General features: G+C 51.1%; 1 protein-coding gene across 2 annotated transcripts in view; it reads right to left on the reverse strand.

Annotated features, from left to right (window-relative positions):
* pdia5 (protein disulfide isomerase family A, member 5) overlaps positions 1–19,087 on the reverse strand; it is a 33,415-nt gene that overhangs the window by 7,173 nt on the left and 7,155 nt on the right. For both annotated transcript variants that reach the window (XM_027024407.2, XM_035522896.1), the window contains exons 4-14: positions 17,145–17,228; positions 16,980–17,025; positions 15,215–15,307; positions 14,226–14,286; positions 13,328–13,395; positions 11,368–11,459; positions 8,958–9,029; positions 5,687–5,823; positions 3,414–3,484; positions 1,718–1,881; positions 502–632 (exon numbers count right to left, since the gene is read on the reverse strand). In XM_027024407.2, coding sequence (XP_026880208.2) covers positions 502–632; positions 1,718–1,881; positions 3,414–3,484; positions 5,687–5,823; positions 8,958–9,029; positions 11,368–11,459; positions 13,328–13,395; positions 14,226–14,286; positions 15,215–15,307; positions 16,980–17,025; positions 17,145–17,228 — 1,019 coding nt within the window. The remainder of the gene's footprint in view (positions 1–501; positions 633–1,717; positions 1,882–3,413; positions 3,485–5,686; positions 5,824–8,957; positions 9,030–11,367; positions 11,460–13,327; positions 13,396–14,225; positions 14,287–15,214; positions 15,308–16,979; positions 17,026–17,144; positions 17,229–19,087) is intronic.

The raw sequence follows: 19,087 nt of genomic DNA on the forward strand, positions 1-19,087 counted from the left end.
TCATTTTTTTTGTTTGATTGCACAGGCAAAATCTGCCCTTGCCAGACGGATGTTACACTGCTGCATTAGAGAAGTCGGGCATGAGGAACAAAAAGATGGCATTCGTGCTCGAGCAAAGCGAGGCTCGCGGACGACTTCGGAGTGGCGTCTTTGACGCGTCTGTCCACGGGCCTTTTAACGTAGCAGGCCCACACTGAACGGGCCCGAACAAGCCTGCCATCGGGATGCAGCACGCGGGGGACTCAATATACGACCACTGCTATGCGTGAGGCTCCGCGCCTCTGCAAAACCTTACTGCCCAACTCGGAAACGTGCCTCGCTTCCACAGTTCGTCTGCGTTTAAAGTCTAAAACTTGCACTGTAAAATATGGAACACAGTCTACATTATACTGTTCCAAGTTTGTTTAAAGCAATTTTAGGCAGTCCAGCCTCACATGCTTGCAGCCATCATTCTCCTGGTGCACACGGACCCGCTAGTGTGTGGAGACGTGGAGGGCTTACACGGGGCGTAGAACATGACCAAGGCGTGCTTCTTCTTCTTCAGAGTGTCCCTGAAGTCCTCGGCCCCGAGATGGCTCACGCTGGACGGCTTCTCCTCCCACGACTGCTCCGGAGGAGGTGGGGCTTGCGGGCTGAGCACAGACAAGACACGAGACCACCAACGGTGTTGAAAACCGCACCTCGTGAGGGTCAAAGCTGCGCCCTGACACTCTCGCGTGCTTCCTGTGAAACGTAATGTGATACTCGCCGAACCGAACCGGTATGATCTGAATAAAACGCAGGTGGAGTAAACAAAACAGACGTGAACATAAACAAGGCTGCGATGGCAGGAAACCTTGCTTGACCAACAGAGATACACAGACAGCAAACTCCAACACGGAAGTCAACTTCTCCGAGGGTCTCCTCAAAAGAGAACCTGGAGGTGGAGTTTGTGCCGTTGCCTCGAACTCGGCCTCGGCCCAGGTACCCCTCAGCTGCACTCTGCTGCACTGAGCATCGTGAGCTGTGCAAGACGAGGGGAACTGATTTCTGCCCTGGAGGTCAGTGAACGGTAGTAGTTGATTGAGGCCAAGTGCTACCGAGTCATCGTCTCCCCCACCCCCCACGACAGCCTGGCAGCCGAAATTTCTATTTCGGGAACAAGCTGGTACCCCCCCTCCTCCCCCATGTTCATGGTCCATCCTGCGAGAATATCAGACCAGCTAGATTTCGTCGGTTTACAGTTTTCCTGCTGGCATTTTGGCACTCAGCACTGACGAACGCGGTGACATCTTTGCGGTGTTTATGACGAACCGGCCCAGAAATTTCTAGAAGGGGAACAATGGCCGAGGAGTTTTGTGCTTCAGCTCTGCATCACCTGACCTGAACATTTCCAGACACTGGCGCAAACCCAGAGCGCCAGAGAAGCGCGCCAACGGCGTCTCCCTCTGTTCCTCGTCTCGCGGACGCTGTGGAGCAATTTTACAGCCAGAGGAAGAGGAAGCCAAACACGGCTGACGCCGAATAGCTGGTCGTGTTCATTTCTGCATACGCACGTCTCCGCACGAGCGGCGGCTTTTAGCAGCGCCGCGTGTGGCTACACAGAAGAAGGAAGCCCCGTGAGGCAAACTGTGAATATAAACACTAAACGCTACCGCGGAAACATGCCAGATGTTGACTCCCGTCTTTGTTATGGTACGTGCCGTTAGCTGTTAGCTAGGAGGGAGGGAGAGCTCACTTCTTCAGCCACTCCAGGATCTTGTCTTTGGTCCGGAGCTGCTGCAGTGTGTACTTCTCTTCGCCTCTCTCAAAGTACTTCACCGTGGGGAAGCTGGTGACCTGGAATCGCTCGGCCACTGACTTGTGGACAGTGGCGTCCACTGCTGCCAACACACCTGGACTCTGACCACACACACGAGACAGGGACATGCACACACACACACACACACGCACACGCACACGCACACAGACAAGAACATGCAACAACACGCATTATATTTGGAAGTAGCTTATCCGTTAAAATTTGAAATAGTATAAATAGTATAAGCAAGCCCCCCCCCAAAAAAACATATGACTTAGCAGGCAAAAGTCCTTAAAAATGTAGTTATTTTAAAATAAATCAGCCTCTTTCACAGAAGGAATGTGAATGGCTTTGTTCCATAACAATGTACTACTGAGGAAACCTCATTTCAAGGCTCATTTTGCTTTAGGTAACAAATCACTTCTTTAGGCACAAATCGACGAACTTTCATCCGTTCTGCGCCTCGCTATCGGTTTAGAACGTTTTCACTGATCAAATTAATCTGAATTGCAGATTTGTGCTAATTTGAGAACAAAGCGACATCGATCACGTTGTGCCGCGCCGCCTAATTTGAGGCTCCGCGTTCAGCAGGAGACGAGCTGCTGACACCCGACGCCACACGGCGTGACGGCTGGCGCATCGGGAGGTGGTGCGTTTGCATGTTAACTGCGGACGGCGAACAACGCCGCGATGCGCCACAACAGATGCAGCAGCGACGTAGCAGACACTGAGAGACAACGGACCCCCGGGGCGGCAGCCAGGTGAGCTGCCGCGAGGTAGATTTAAACCCTTGCGCTCATCGAAACCTTGTTCGTACTTCGCCAAAACAAACTGCAAGCTTTCCGGCGGCGAGGCATGGGTCTCGTGGCCGGGGTGGCAAACGGAGGACGCAGTCGTGAGATCAGATCTCTCAAATCTCATCTTTAGGCAGGTACAGAACGCACACGCAAAGAGCGTTTCACACCGAAAACACGGCAATCACAAAACGTCACTACTGCACGCACGCACTATTCGTGTTTTATTTTTTTGTATTATTATTTTTTTTGCCCCGATGAACGCAAGGCCGCGAGCGAGAATGAAAAGTGAGCTCATCTCTCTCCGGGGAGCGAAGGGCGTAAGCGCTTTGCGCGTGTGGCGCGTTAGGTAATGCGCGGGCCCCGGCACGCGGCTGAAGGTCCACGGGGACGGATTCGGTCATCCTGCTCACGTGACCAGCTGGCCGGATGCGCGGCTCGTGGGAGGAACGCTGGACGCGTCCGGCGCGTTCAGAGGAGGCTGCTCGAGGACCGCGCTCGCGTGAGGTAATGCTTTAGGGTTTTCAAAAAACCCCCAAAAAAACCCCAACAAAAAAACCCCAAAACCCAGGCCATAGACGTGAGCAGAAAAGTGGAGAGTTGAAAGAGGTATCGCTGTAAAAATGAGCCATTTCAAGACTGACCGCACTGTTCTGGGTGACGACCGATTAAAATGAACTCGTCTGAATTTTGCCAACAGACGGCTATTTTGAAAATTTGTCATAAGGGCTCATACCTCAGAGCGACAAACCTGCACTCGGAACGGTTTTATCAAGCGCACCCCCCCATGGCAGCGAGGCAGGGTGTGCTCCACCAGCCTGCCACCAGCCTTCACTCACATTCGGCTCAACGTTGGCGACCTCCGCGGCCGCATCGTACTCGGGCTTCAACCGCTTGCAGTGGCCGCACCCTGCAGGGGAAACGCACACAGCGTGCAAAAAGAGAGAACAAAGCAAAACTAAACGAGGGGATATTTGTGGACCAAAGAAACTAAGTCCTCCGGGGCAGGGATGTGGATATGGAAGTTTGTGTTTGGAGAAAAACCTTATACTGTGACTATATCGCTATTTATTGTTGCCATATGCTTTGCAATATATTCAAAACAAAGTGGACGTCCCTTGATGTGATTTGTTGGCACCTGGAAGTCATTAAAGGGCCCATATCTTTCCTTTTTCTCCTTGACTTTCACATGTTTTGTGTTTCAAAAAGAGTTTTGTTCAACCATTTTCCTCTCTATCCCTCAGAACTAAAACAGGCTGGGTCTGGTACCGTGCCTCTAAGACAGATAAACAGGCTATGTTCTGACCGGCCGCCCTGTAGTGTACCTTATTCAGATCCGAATCGCACCTGAGAAGTGTAATGCAAGTGGGCAGGGCTAAACTGCTCCAGGAGATATGTAAATGAGTCTGTCCTTGTGACATCAGAGAAACAGTGACTTAAAGGGGCGTGTGTTTGCAGCTTAGATTCTCTATATGGACTTTGTGAACTGGGGCAGGGAACGGTGCATTTTGAAACTTTACTTACATATTATTCAGAATTCTTTATTTAATTAAAGGAAAGCAAATTCAGATTTCTCTGATGGGGGCCCTTTGAAATGCCCAGAGAGTGCCTGACCCTGCTCAGGTGCTGAGCCCACAAGGAGAAATGCTTTTGTGTTTGACTTCATTTGCATGTTACAGCCTTCTACAATATCAGGATTACCGATGCCAGTATTTGGATATTGATTAAAAAGCGATTTACCGTCTTTGGAGACAATGAACTAAATTAATTAATTGTCCACCTCCTTCCGACGGTTCTGGCTCTGTCCCCGAAACAAGCTATTAGGAAAACTGGATTCTCTCCACTGCACTGGGAACTGGGTTCCATCAAAAACCGTGGACCGGCTGACTGGCCCTGAGGGCTTGGCTGAGATACACAGCTTTATGGTTTACATTATGCTGAACACAAGGCAAAACCACCCCCCACACTTTTGATTAACAAACTGCTGGGATTTCTGCTGAGATGGTGCGAGTGGGAAGCACACGCTCTAGTAGTAAATAAACGCAAGTTCTGAGTGCTTGCAACTGAAATGAAAGTACATTAGGGTCGTTTACTATGCACGATCTCTGAAGCTCTCGTAAGTCAGTCATCGAAACACCGCGCTGGACGTAGAGCCAATGGGGAATGGCATTGGTTTGAGTGATTTACCCTGAACCTCGTGCGTGCACGGCTCACGGCTGGGGGCACTACTGAGTGCCGGTCGCTACACGCTCAGAGGCTCAGACAGAACGAAGGTGGACATTTACATGCTTAATAAATGCTGTAATGTTGCTGAGGGAATCGAATAAGAATCTCAGACAAGATACTGAGGTTGGATGTTTATGGAATTATTGCTCAAATAACTAAAAAAAAAAAACCCCAGAAACAACTTGACAAAAGGTTGTGTGAAAATATGTACCGGGTGGTACATATGAGGACCATGGTGGTACTTGAAGGTGTGTGTGTGTGCTGGAATTAAAACAGACGGCGAGTGAACATGAAGCCTGACCCCACTTCTGTCAGTCCAGAACATATTTGAATAAGTGTCTTGGCAACATAGCAAAAAATGTTTCTCCGCAGCGAGGTGGCATGAAAGGACTGAGAATATCTTTAGGGGGAGAGAGTGATAGAAAGAAGAGGGGTGTGAGTGAGTGTGTGTGAGTGAGTGTGTGTGAGAGGAGACAAAGTGAGAGCTAGCCGAAGCCCAAGGACACGAAGGAACGTTCTGTCTAAGATGTTTGATTTAAAAATGTACGAGAGCAGACGCATCATACTTTGAGAGACAAAAACAAACAAACAAACAAACAAACAAACAAAGAGCGCCGTTGAAAGGTTCCGAAACACAGCTGTCAGATCTTCAATATGACCGTCTGTCCCTTGATGTCCCATGATGTGGGCATTTAGGTGTGTGATGCACACAGACAGGCCCACACACCGAGCACCGGAGACTCTTCCGCAGTGTCGATCCGACACCGATACGATCTCGGCCGATAGGGAGACGGGAAGGTGTCTCGGGGTCCGGAGTCGCTCGGGCCGATGTTAACGTGAGGGCTAAACGTGAGGCGGGCAGGCGGGAGCGAGGCGGAGAACTCACAGGGAGCGTAGAACATGACCAGGACCGACTGCCGCTCCTCCAAGAAGGCGTCGAAGGACTCATCGGTCAGGTGGAAGACAGGTGAGTCAGACTCAGACCACGGGACCTCTGGGGTGTTTGGCTGTGGTGGCTGGGGGCTGGGTGAGAGAGAGAGAGAGAGACAGAGAGAGAGGGAGGGAGAGAGAGAGGCAGAGAGAGAGGGAGGGAGAGAGAGAGAGAGAGAGAGGCAGAGAGAGAGGGAGGGAGAGAGAGAGAGAGAGGCAGAGAGAGAGGCAGAGAGAGAGGGAGGGAGAGAGAGAGAGAGAGAGAGAGAGAGAGAGGCAGAGAGAGAGGCAGAGAGAGAGGGAGGGAGAGAGAGAGAGAGAGAGGCAGAGAGAGAGAGAGAGGGAGAGAGAGAGAGAGGCAGAGAGAGAGAGGCAGAGAGAGAGGCAGAGAGAGGCAGAGAGAGAGAGAGAGAGAGAGAGAGAGAGAGGCAGAGAGAGAGAGAGAGAGAGAGAGAGGGAGAGAGAGAGGCACAGAGAGAGAGAGAGAGGCAGAGAGAGAGAGAGAGAGAGAGGGGCACAGAGAGAGAGAGAGAGAGAGAGAGAGAGAGAGAGAGAGAGAGAGACAGAGAGAGAGAGAAAACTAAATTAGCATAAAGTCATGAATCATTATTTTCAGGCAGGATGACTGGGAAATGTTTGAGAGCCCCCCCCCATTCACCATGAAAGACGATCCAGTCGAACCGAGTGCACCCTGTGCTACCGCCCAGCTGGCGCATGTCTCGGTGCAGCTCTCTCTTCTGCACATCTGCTCATAAGCAGTCACACCCCACGACCGACACACAGCGACCGCCAGGGATTCTGGGTCCTTCTGGGGGCCTCTCCAGTCACTGTGACCCAGCCCATGCGCGCATCGGTGCAACACGCCAACGGCCCCCGGCCAGCTCGCCAAGCCAGCGGTGCAGAAACACAAACACTCACGAAACCCTTAAGCCTCTCACGAAGTTGCGTCTTTAAAGAACAACCAGCCACGCGCTTTTCTGTCTTTAGAGGGATCACAGCACCTCAGCTGAAGGTTGACATGCGCTTTTCTCAAAACAAATCAAAATGTATTTCTATAGCGCTTTTTACAACAGATGATGTCATTTTACCAATGTCCAAGTCCAAGCCCCCAGTGAGCGAGCCAGGGGCGACAGTGGCGAGGAAAAACTCCCTAGAGCACGAGGAGGAAACCTCGAGAGGAACCAAGACTCAAAGGGCGGGGCGCCGTCCTCCTCTGAGTGACGACAGACACCACAATAATGACAATTTTGAGAGAAAAATACATTTAAAAAATGAAAAATTAAGTAATTATGTCTAGTCCAACTGTCTAGAGGTCCTAGTCTTGTCCTGACAGTGTGCACGTGTCCCGAGACGCAACCCACAAGAGAACGTCCATGAAGGGCAACGGAGACGTAGTTGGCTGGGGAGGAGGTGTGCTGGGCTACAGGAGGGACATCAGGGGGTGGTGGGAGTAGCCATGGCAACTGAGACGGCTCGAGGCTCAGTAACATCATGACATCAGGGTCTCATCAGAAAGAGGGACTAGATTTTCTGTAGTGGGATACTACGACCTGGAGTGATGGGGAAAGCGCAGAGGTCTGTGCGCAGACAGATGTAGAAGCCAGTGAGCCTTGGGGTCAAATTTAAGAATGGGTGGTCAGTTTTACAAACATTTATTTGAAATAAGAACATTGCCTGTCAAAACTAACATGGCGATTGTGGTATAAAAAGTAAGCTGTTCGCAATCTGTTTATGCCGTGTTACCAACACGGTCCGACGTGTCCCATTGATGATGATGATGAGGGCGTCTTCAGAAATGAAGCCGTCTGGCTTTGCCTTCAACCAAAAAGAAATCAGTTGTCCATTTTTCTTGAGACACGGCACGCGTCATCAATTTTCCACCGCGTAGCCGTTTTTGCAAACCAGACCTTATTGATGCCAAAGACGCAGTTATAAGAATGAAACTGCACTCCCGGTTCTTGCAGCTGATTGGATCGTTTGAAAAGCGATCATTTTATCTGCATAAAAGCTCACGGTTCCTCCATAAAGCCAAAACACCCTGCCGATAAAAGTAGCAGACATCCGGTGGTCAGCATGCGGGTGAGCAGAGTGGGAGGTTCCCAACCTTCAACTCCCTGATTCTCAGGACTACCAGAGCGAACGCGGAACAGAATATCATATACTTCTGTTCTTGGGCCGCGCTGAAAGGCTCGATGTGTTCGACAACACCACAGCCTTCTCAAAAACATCCTTGAGCCAAAATAATTCATTCTTCCACTTGACCCTGAACCATCAGTTTCGTGTATATATATATATATATATATATATGCAGTTATCGTTGTCATCTGGTTCATCTATCTTATCATCACTGCCTGACCGCAAAACCACACTTTAGAACTCGAGTCATCATAGACACGCTATGAAGAAACCGAGTTACAGAAGTTGTCACTTAGTTAACGGCTCACAGTGAAAATGTTGATTTATTCGCTCCGTGTCCAAGGAAACACGTTATGGATCTCACCCGGAAGCATCAGGATTGCTTCATTGTTGCTGATGTGTGTTTGTGGACATGTGGAAATGTGTCTAGTCTGGTGATAGTTAAAAACTAGCAAAAAGACAAACAAAATGTGAATGAATGAATTGAAGTGTCCGTGGGCGCCAGACACTGGGCCACATCGAGCCCTCTGTGTAGATATTTAAGCGTCAGCTGCGACGTTGTGTAAAGGGACACAGCAGAGTTCGGTCTAGCTGTTTCCTGTCTTTCGACTCTCGCCAAAGCAAACCGGTCCAGACCACAACAGCACAAACATCTCTCAGGGAGATGATGCCAACTCCTCAGGGAAAGAACTGGATACCTTGGCAGACTCCTCTAACGCACAACACTAAACAGCAGCCTAGTCACGGCTAAGCTACGAATCATTCCCAGAGTTCTCATATCTGGCAAAACCGCATTAACTGAATGAAGCAAATTCTGGCTCACGAGTTGTTTACCTCCAAACTCTGTGCTGATGCAATGCTCGAAGGGAAAGATTACAGCAGGAGCGTCTGGGTTTGGTCCTATGTACCCGGCTCTGATATTCCTGGCGAGGGCCGGGGCGGGCCGGAGAAGGGCACCAGCGCACCGGGGCCCCCGGAACGCGGGAGTGACGGAGCCGCCGCCCGCGGAGCGGGTTCTGACACAAGGCTGCAGGGGAGCCTGCTCCACGTCCACGCGCGTCAGTCAGGAGCCGGCAGGCCACGCTACTCACTTCTTAAGCCAGTCGGCGATGTCCTTGGCCGTGGCGCCGTAGTTCTCGTAGTGATGCAGGAACTTCCCTTTCCTGGGTGGGAAGGAAACAGAAGAACACGACGTTAGCTGCCAGTCATCTGCATGCCACACGAACATCGCAACAACTTCCGACCGCCTGCCAGGTTTCTGAGTGTCTGAAAATAAACAATAGCACTGGTTTTACAGGACCAGCGCTGGTTTTAATTACAGGATCTGCGGAACTAGTGGAGAAGATGAAGGAGTTTGCTTTTAAAATCTGCGTTATCCGTTAGCCAGGGATAGTTGCAGAGGACCACATTACAAGCCACATTCAGGCTGGGGCTCTCTTTGTAGAAGCCAAGATAAACATTTGAATCAGGTGCCCGGCCCAGAGCTAATTAAGGTGTCTGGCACAGAGCGTCCAGCTTAATCAAAGGCCCCGACTAGCAGTCTCCCTGTTCCTTACCAAAAGCAGCTTTACCAACCCAGCAGGCCAGACCTCCAAATTAAACTTTGTTTAGCAAACACTTCAGGAGCCAAAGCGAGGGATCGGACAGACGAGAGAACCTCTACAGCTCGGTCGGAGCTGCGGGCCCGTGCGGGCCCGTGCGTGCGGGCAGTCTTCCATGGGAAAAGTAATGCTTCCCTTTTCGGCCCATTATCTCACGGATTTCTGCTACTGGAATGAAGCTGTTTGCAGACGCAGAGGAGAGCTCCACTGGGGGAGAGCAGAATTTGGTCATTTGTAACTGCCATTGATCCGTGGGGAGCTGCATGCTTCACAGGAAGGTAATAAAAGAAGAATACATATCAAAGAGCTTTAGTTCTCCTCTGTCAGCTTTAGTATTAACACAGCTGCCAGCGGTTTGCTCGCAATTTGGTTTGGGCCTGGCGTCACCTTGAGGACATCAGTGTCTTTCCTAACGACCTCCCTCCGTACACGGCAGATTCTCTGCAATAACGTTTTAGCCCACTGCTCTCACCTGCTCCTTGGCAACCGATCTGAAAGGTCTGCGTGAAGCAGAGCAGCAGGGCTTCGCTCCAAACTCTGGGGCTCGCCGCGCTCAGCTGTGCTTCCACGTCAGCAGAGAGGGACCACGTGCGCTTGGACTGCTGCCACTCGGGCCGTCTCAGCTTCAGCCTCGCACATCACAAGCCATAAAGCAAAGGGGTCCTTTTTTTTAAAAAAGTAATTGCGTGACCCCGGCGACGCCGACAGTCAGAAGGGACTGCTCCGGAGGAGGTGGAACCCCGTGACACGGGCTTCATCGAGGCAGGGCGCGGTGAGGAGGCGTCAGCGGCTGAGGCACTTGGGAGTCTGCAGCTGCGCCGAGCGGTAAAAGCGTGGCAGGTGGCGAGTTTTCGCCTCCTGGTCGGGCTAAACCCGCCGGACGCCAGGGGATGCTGGCCTCTGGGACCCGTTTCCAGCACCCGGCACGCCCTTACCGTCAAGCGGTTCGTGTCCAGAATCAAGGGAGAAAAAAAGAAACAAGAATGAGGGAATCAAAGAAAAAGTTCCGTTGTTTGGCTCCCGGAGCCTCGTTACCATGAGCGATGACGCCGCGCGGTCGTTACACCGCGACTCCCCTCAGGGCCGCGGCTAATGGCTCATTGAAAGCGCACCAGGCGGGGAGCGGCGTTTAATTAGCCCTCCCATAATTAAAACGGTAGAGCAACGAGCGAGAGCTCAGCGCCCGGGAGGGACCGTCCAGAGGTGCGGCGCAGTTGCAGGGCGTGAACAGCAGGGAGCGACGTGAACGCGGAGGACGTCTGTACCACGTGCTCGCCTAATGCAGCCACAGTCGTGTGAGACAACAAATTAGACATAATCTGCTTACACACCACCATCTGAAGCTGTGCATTGTGTGTGTGTGTCTGGACTTCATTAAGGGCTCCCTAAATGGACCACATGCAGCTCAGTCCATCCTTTACTTTGGGCAAAGGACGAGTGCTAAACCGGACCCTCCACCGGGTCAGGCCCGTATGGCAGATACAGGCTTGGTCACATCCCCTGCTAACTCTGAGCATGCTTCATCTACTCGGGTTTGAGACACCCATGGCCATTCTTGCTCTGATGTTGTTTTTCTAAGCTGAAACTCTGAAGGTCACATGGCTCTTAAACACAGTGCTTCCTAACAGAACACCGCACGTCTCAAGGAGCTAGTTCTGACAGTAACTCCACGTCCTAGCCACATTGTCTCACACCTTGCTCCGTGCTTATGAGCCACGCGTCCTCGAGAACTTCAGCTCAAATGAAGAACAAGACAGCGAGACTCATACAGGGAATTACATAGGGAGTCAGACAGGGCTTAGTCGGGGATAGCTGCTACATAGGCTTACCGTCTGTCTGACTCTGTGTGTGTGTGTGTGTGTGTGTGTGTGTGTAGAATTAAGGCAGAGGTCAAACTCACTCGAAGTAGCAGAAGGTAGGGTAGCCCTTGATGCCGAACTCCTGCTTAAGGCCGTCGAACTCGGAAGGGTGCACATTCATCCCCGCCAGCACCTGTGGCAAGACGGAGCATTAGAGCAGAACAATCCCAGATGCCGACGGATTAGGACTCCGAAAAAACGCGTCCCGCCTGACTGGGAAATGAAGACGAACGACTGCAGCGTGGCAGGAGCAGGACTCACGTCAGCGCAGGACGACATGAAAGCGCGGCACGCGCAGACGGGGGACCCAGTGATCACCACCTGCTTTGATGACTCGGTGCACGTCCGAAACAATTCCAAACTCGTTTTGGTTATGGAAAGCACACCACATGTGGGAATGTCAATTTCCTTTCTGTGCAGTGGTTCGAAAACGGGTCTGTTTACACTTGAGCTTTTGATCTGGCCCCGGATCTGGCTCTGAGCCACAGCAATTGTTTCTGTCTGGCTCCGATTCTTGTGATAATGTATGATCCTTCTGCAAGTTCCGTACACTTGAAACATTTTTCCGCCATGACACACAGTTCTTTCACAATATTAATTCTTCCCAGTTCCCAATAGCTTGCAAACCTACTTGTGCACTACCACTCCTGAAGGATGGGATCCAACATGTGCTGACACAGAGAACCGTTCACTGCATCTTTTACAAAATCTTCCTGCAATATTCCAGGACACTCTAGTGGAGAACGGCAAACTTTAAGGTGATCCGCATCCACAGAGCGAGAAGAACAAAGTTTCAAAAGAAAGCACGTCCGATCGGCCAAGCCCTGCCATCACCCAGGACTGCATAGCCCAAGCTGATTTCACATGCAGGAGTCCGCAGTGGGAGTTAAACACACCCCTCACTTGGTACCCAGGATAGTTTTCTCATTTGGTAGGAAAACAGAAAATGGCAGCGAGTTGAATTAAGACGTTATTGTAATCAATTCAAATAGCGCACGTGCGCACACACACAACCCTAACAACCTGCCCATCTGTTTGAGACTACCTAAAGCCGTCTACATTGTGTTTATTAGGTGGTGCTACTGAGAAGCTACCGAGTGCCAAAGATTTTTTTAAAGTCCAGATGACTATTTATTTATTTTTTTGTGAATGCCATCAGCCGCGCACGAACACAGTTTCTAGGCTCCCTTATCTTCTCACAATGTCCTTTTCTGCTGTCTAAGACAAAAGGCTGCCTTATCACAGAAATGGCGTTTTTGAAATGTAAAACTGTCCTGGGAAGCTCATCCAGAACTCAAACGAAATAAACGAATTAAAAAGAAAAGACAGAAGGAAAACAAAAAGAATCAGGCTACCCACTATCCCCGCACAGCCATCACGGTGAAGGATGTGGCTGCAGGCTCCTGCGTGTGCCCGCGCTCTCTATCTGTGTGGCGCACGCGTGCGGTCAGGCGTGTGCCGCCGGGGCCTCGTACGCCCCAGCAAGCTGCACATTTATTATGTCGCTAACTCCATAGCTCAAGGTGGAGCCCACCCCGTCACCGTATCGGGCAGCAAAAACAAAAACAAGCAAAAGCAAAACAAACGATGCACCCGTTCTGGCGGCGTGCCGTTCGCGCAGGCCTGTTCCGTGGACACGCGGCAGGGAGCGCTCCCGGAGCGTCACAGATCAGCGACGCTCGCCCTCGAGGCCAGCGTTGCTACCGGAGACGGGGGCTCACAGCGGCGCCCACGGAGATGGCGTTTAATCCATACGCGGCGCGCAGCACCGACCGGGAGGGAACACGTCCGGTAAACGGAGAATTAAACAAAAACAGAGGACCGTGGAGACCAAATTCTCTCCCGTGAAAAGCCAGTGTTCTGTCAAATAAAACCAACGGGGCCAAACGGGTTAACCAAGCACACACAGCAGTGCGAAATGCTGTTACTTAACTGGAATGACGACCGATTTGAATTAATAATTGCGACTAGGTGAATTATTGACGGGGGGAAGGTACTTACATATTTGCCCTTTGTGTCTGTGGCTGCCTGTTGGAAGATTGGCTGCATCCTCTTACACACTCCACACCCTCCACCACGGAGGACCGAGAGAGAGAGAGAACAAGTGTGAAGGGTTCAGCAGCGGTCCCTCCCCAGCAGGAAGCTGGTCCCCATCAGTGACTTGGGTCTGACCCCACCACACACAGGAAGGGTTCTGCGTTGTAATGACGTCTCCGGGAGATGCGTGACCCCTCCGTGGGCCACACACCAAGCGCTACATAGCCCACACGTCGTAGCGTTTCATTAAGTCTGGACTTGTAGTTCTTATTCACTCAGCCCAGGAAACCAGTTTATCATGGCCTTATCCATTTATCTTCAGCGGATAAGTCATTTCTTTCTGCGCCGATTTATAAGCACTAGACGTGCTGTAATAGATTTGCAGGCATTTCTAAAAATACAATAATATTGTTAGCCAAGGCCGTACGCACCACGCGATGCCGCCTCGGACGAGAGCGCCAACGTCTCTGCTCGCCACGTGACTGTGTGCGCGTTTTACGGGCTTCAAATAAAGACTGCAGCGATACACAAAGAGGCTGGGAATCACTGCCCCGGAAGGACGAGCCATGTGTCGGACTGACACTTCCCCGGGAACCTGCCACATCAGCACTCGAACTCACTCGAAGCGTGTGTAGGAAACCCAAAAGGTTTTCATGATCAAGACTGAGGCATGCATACCTTTAAACGTCTTCTACAGACTAATGAATCCACGCGTCATGTCACGTAAACCCGTAAACTACGGCTACAACGCTGGATTATAGCCTCGTATTTTTCTGGACCATGTCCTTTTCCAGCCAGAAGCTCTATGAGGTGACTAGTGAGTGTGGGGTCAGAGGAAGGGTGAGGTCGTTGGGTCACTCACAGGGCGCGTAGAACATCACGAGGACAGGCTTCTCCTCTTTCTTCAGCAGTTTCCTGAAGTCCTGCGGAGCAAAAACGCAGAGCTGTGAGGGAGGAGCTGGGAATCCGCTTCCTTCCAGCATGTATGGAAATGAGTTGTTCTTCTTTACACACACACACACACACACACACACACACACACACACACACACACACACCTTTTGCTGCTGCACTCAGCTATACGGTAAAAACTTCGGGACAAGAGAACAGTATATTCTTAAGCTCACAAAGTCCAAAACTATCTTTATTTCAGGACTCTGCTGGAAACTGTACTAAACCGGGTTTAGAAGGCTCCGGACAGCCGACGCGCTGACCCCCGAGCCCTGCAGAGGGTGCTGAGCCTGCTGGGGCTTTCTCCCCACCCAGCCAGGTAAAAGCTGCTCACACTCGTCACGTCAGCGAATGGCACCTCTAACTATCGCAACGTCTGTAGCCGGGCCGCGGGGGGAACGCTTCATCCTTGCTTCATTAACAGCTGGCTTACTGCAGCTGAGCTGTGCGTTGGGCACCCGATACGCCAAAAGACGTACCATGCACCACCCCTCCTAGAGGAACCAACAACAGCTTCAACGCCATCTTGCAACAGTCAGAGGAGGCGCTTTCTGTCTGAGAGCATCACCCGCTGCAGTCTGTCTGGAAATGCTTACTATCTGTGAAGTCTCTTAACAGACTCTTAAAGAACATCTGCTTCCATCAGTTGTGTTTTCAGATTCCCATTCCGACGGACTGGGATCTACATCTGCTCCCGAGCGCTCTGAGAACCTGCCAGGCCCGGTCTCCGGAGAGAGCGAGCCGATCTATGGCGTTCTTCTGTGGCAGACTGCTCGGTTCATTCGCCTTTGTTGCACACACAGTTCCCACAGCAGCAAGCTAAGAATGGAAAGGCGATCCTCGCCACACTGGTCACTCCTCCACCCCACCCCCCGCCAAAACAAAAAAAGAGGTACTCACTTTCTCTGTCTCAATGTGAGTGACGTCTTTAGCCTCGGGGTTCTCCTCCCACAGCGGGGCACCTGTGGGGTCTTTCAGGAACGCCACCATAGACTGGGGGGGGGGGGGGGGGAATGGGAATTATGGGATGAAAGGGAAAAGCAAGGCTGAGTCATCTTTCACCACCAAAGTGCACCCGCGCTCTCCCGAGAGCGACTGCCACTGGCGCCGGCCGCGTTTCCGACAGCAAGAACACCGAGTGTAAAAATCCATTAAGACTCGAGAACAACCGCGCTTTAAAGTCACCGGTTAAAAGGACCTGAGGTGCTACAAAGTTTCGTCAGCAGCATTACAACAAGGCATTATTTCCTCTAACAGTCTCTGGCGAATTTAAAAGACGCATCCATCCTGAGAAAAGGAAGACATTAAGTGTTTATAATAAGCCTAATTATCATTAGAGGAAAAAAAAGGGCCAAACAGCAGAGGGTTTTAACGAGGAACCTTCCTTCTCCACTGAAGCTGTCCATCCATCTCATCACCGATTCACACGGCCGAGCTCGGCAGCGCCGGATCGCCGCTAACGTTCGACTTTAGCCCCTAATGTCCCTGAGCAGCAGAGCCGGAGCACTCCGTCTATGACGCGCCCACGTGACACCGAGCACGGCAAAGCTGGGAGATGACGTGCCGATCTACTGAAGTGTGGACCTGCTCCCTGAACCAGTCGTGCCGATCTACTGAAGTGTGGACCTGCTCCCTGAACCAGTCGTGCCGATCTACTGAAGTGTGGACCTGCTCCCTGAACCAGTCGTGCCGATCTACTGAAGTGTGGACCTGCTCCCTGAACCAGTCGTGCCGATCTACTGAAGTGTGGACCTGCTCCCTGAACCAGTCGTGCCGATCTACTGAAGTGTGGACCTGCTCCCTGAACCAGTCGTGCCGATCTACTGAAGTGTGGACCTGCTCCCTGAACCAGTCGTGCCGATCTACTGAAGTGAGGACCTGCTCCCTGAACCAGTCGTGCCGATCTACTGACGTGTGGATCTGCTCCCTGAACCAGTCGTGCCGATCTACTGAAGTGTGGATCTGCTCCCTGAACCAGTCGTGCCGATCTACTGAAGTGTGGACCTGCTCCCTGAACCAGTCGTGCCGATCTACTGAAGTGAGGACCTGCTCCCTGAACCAGTCGTGCCGATCTACTGAAGTGTGGACCTGCTCCCTGCTGTGCCCAAGCCGTGCTCATCTGTGTGGAGTGAAACAGTGAACAAAGGAAGCTTGGGTGGAGATCACAGCACCGACCACACTAAGAGATCAAAAGGTCTAGAGACTACAGAGCTCGGTGACTACAAAACCCACAACTCAACAATGTATCAAATACCAAAAGGATACAATGTGGAACTGAACCCATTAGAAGTCACCAAGTGTAACTTAGACATACCTCACGCCTACTACAAATTCATAAAAATACCAATTTTAAAAAATGCATTATTAGGAACCCAGACACGGACAGTAGAAAGAATAATTTGCTAAAATCTATTTGTGGAACAAATCATTTATATAAGACAACAACACACTTTCTAATATCTGGTTACTTGATAGAAGCCGAGTCCTAGTTTCCAGCAGGACAGTCAAGTCACTGAGTAACCACACAATGAGGCTTTGACAACACTCACTAAAAAGTTGGCCTCAAGTGTGCTGTATGGCCAAAACTCAAAAAACTCCATTTAACAAACCCTTCACAGTTTGTTCCTGAAAGGTTACATCATCCCACAGCTTTCAGAGCGATTACCTTAAGTGTGGCTGGTCTGTTGTACTCTGTATGAAATGCGCCGTCCCTGTAAAGCAAAGCAGAAACACTTGCGTTACCGCTGGCGATAAGATTCATTATCTGGCATTTATATTCTTCCGTGCAGCTCAGGAGTCTTCAGACTGCTTAATGCAGAAAAACACCTACTTATAATGGAGGATCTCGAACGCGGCGGTCTTTGAACTGGGATCCACCTTGACTTTCTTGCACAGTTTGCGGCCCTCGGAGTCCCTGGAGGGGACAGAAGACAGATGAAGAGGATGGATAGGGGGAATTCTTCCAAGTCATGGTGTCACCAGACTTGACCACGGGCAGCAGGTGAACTCGAGGAACCTTTCTCTGTAGGCTTAACAGCTAAACAAGCCATTTATATGCAGTAAGAACAAAGATTATGTATGTATATGACAGGGTACATCTGCATTACGGTCTTCTACAGATCTTCTACGGACATAGAACCAGACCTGAGAAGTTGGACCAGAGCCACAGAGAAACGGTACAAAAAAACAGCATTAGAAGACCACAGCTGTTCACATATCTCTGAATATATCTGGCCACGAGAAACGTAACGCTTCAGGACTGGATGTTTCTTCTTAACAGCTGAATGCATGCAAATTTAGCCTGACTAAGCAAGTGTAGAGGAAGTGTTCAACTCCTCATATCTCAGACTCCTCATAGCTCACAGATGCTCGAAGTTACCTAGAACATAGCAAAGAATCCGTAATTAGCCTTCTCTCTGTGTCTCTGCACGTTCGCTCACACTCTCTCACACAGTCTCTCACACACCACAGCACTATTCTCACCAGCGTCAGAGATAACGAGTGTGGGGATGTATTACACAGGGGTGAGCAGGAGAAGAGAGAAGCCCTGCACTAATGGAAATCCAAAGAGATGGAATTCAATCAAACCCCACAGCTCCGGCCTTCCCCCCGAACCTCCTCCACGAAACAACACAGGGTTCGCACTGGGACGGACGGCGGACGCTTTTTACGTGTGTCCCACGTGCGTCTCTGTCTGAGGGAGGGCGGGGGACGAACCGCAGCGGAGAAGCAGGCACACCCACGGGTTGTCCGGTGGAAAACACGACCGTTCCGGATAAAGCTCCCTCCCCAGAGCCGCTTTATCCCGGCGCACGTCTGAGAGGAGGCCGAGCGACGGTCACAGCCGGCATCCGGAAATGCTGGGCCAGCACCTGCGTGGGGTCCTGGGGTAATAAAGCTCGGATCGAGACGTCAGCGAATACGGCCCATCCTTCAGGGCCCAATCGGGGATCTCTGCGACCGCTAAACCGTTTGTAGAAACGGTCTTCGAAAGAAAAACGCTGATGCAGGGTGTCGAGGGGGCCCAGGATCGACCGCGGAAACGGGTCTGGCTTCGGCTCCAGGAGCTCCTGGACACACATTTTACGGCGCCTTGCATGCGCGGATGCGCTGTGGAATTGGCGATGCGATTAGACTCTGTCCTTTGTACCAAAATCTTCTCCTTTTGTCTTAAGTCACTAGAACAACAACTCTTAGCTTCTGTATTCAATTAACTGCAAAGAAAGGTCTGCTGTTTTGTTGCCACAGTCTAAAATAATGACCCTATACCATTAAAAAAAAAATGCTTACCCTCCTAGTAAGCGCTTAGCTGCTCTCTCTGCTCGCAAATTTGTGTTATTTTTATTAAAACTCAGAATTTGACCTTTACCGCGTCCCCTGTGGGGGTTTTCTCCACAGCAGGGAGCTGACAGATTCATGGTTGAGAGGGGAAAAACAGGAAGACTAACAGGAAGAAAGCAGACAAAGGATGCGGAGAACGCGCACGTTTTCCAGGGCTGCGTAAGGGTTGCGTCGTCGGCGTTAGGAAGTTCTGCTGAAGTCCGTTTAAAGGATTCGTCCTGCCGGATCTGACAGGTCTGCCGCGAGGAGCCGAGGACCAAAGAAGTGTGTATTCCTGAGCGCTCGTGCACGCATGTATGCACAGGCCTGCAGATGCACGCGCACACACACAAAAACACATTCTCTCAGCCAGCCGAAACACGACGAAGGCTTAATTTCTCTTCGTTTGGAGGCCTCGGCCGCCTGCGTTAAGAAATATTAAACAAATCCTCG

This window comes from Electrophorus electricus, chromosome 25 (assembly GCF_013358815.1).
Source record: "Electrophorus electricus isolate fEleEle1 chromosome 25, fEleEle1.pri, whole genome shotgun sequence".
NCBI classification, from domain to species: domain Eukaryota; kingdom Metazoa; phylum Chordata; class Actinopteri; order Gymnotiformes; family Gymnotidae; genus Electrophorus; species Electrophorus electricus.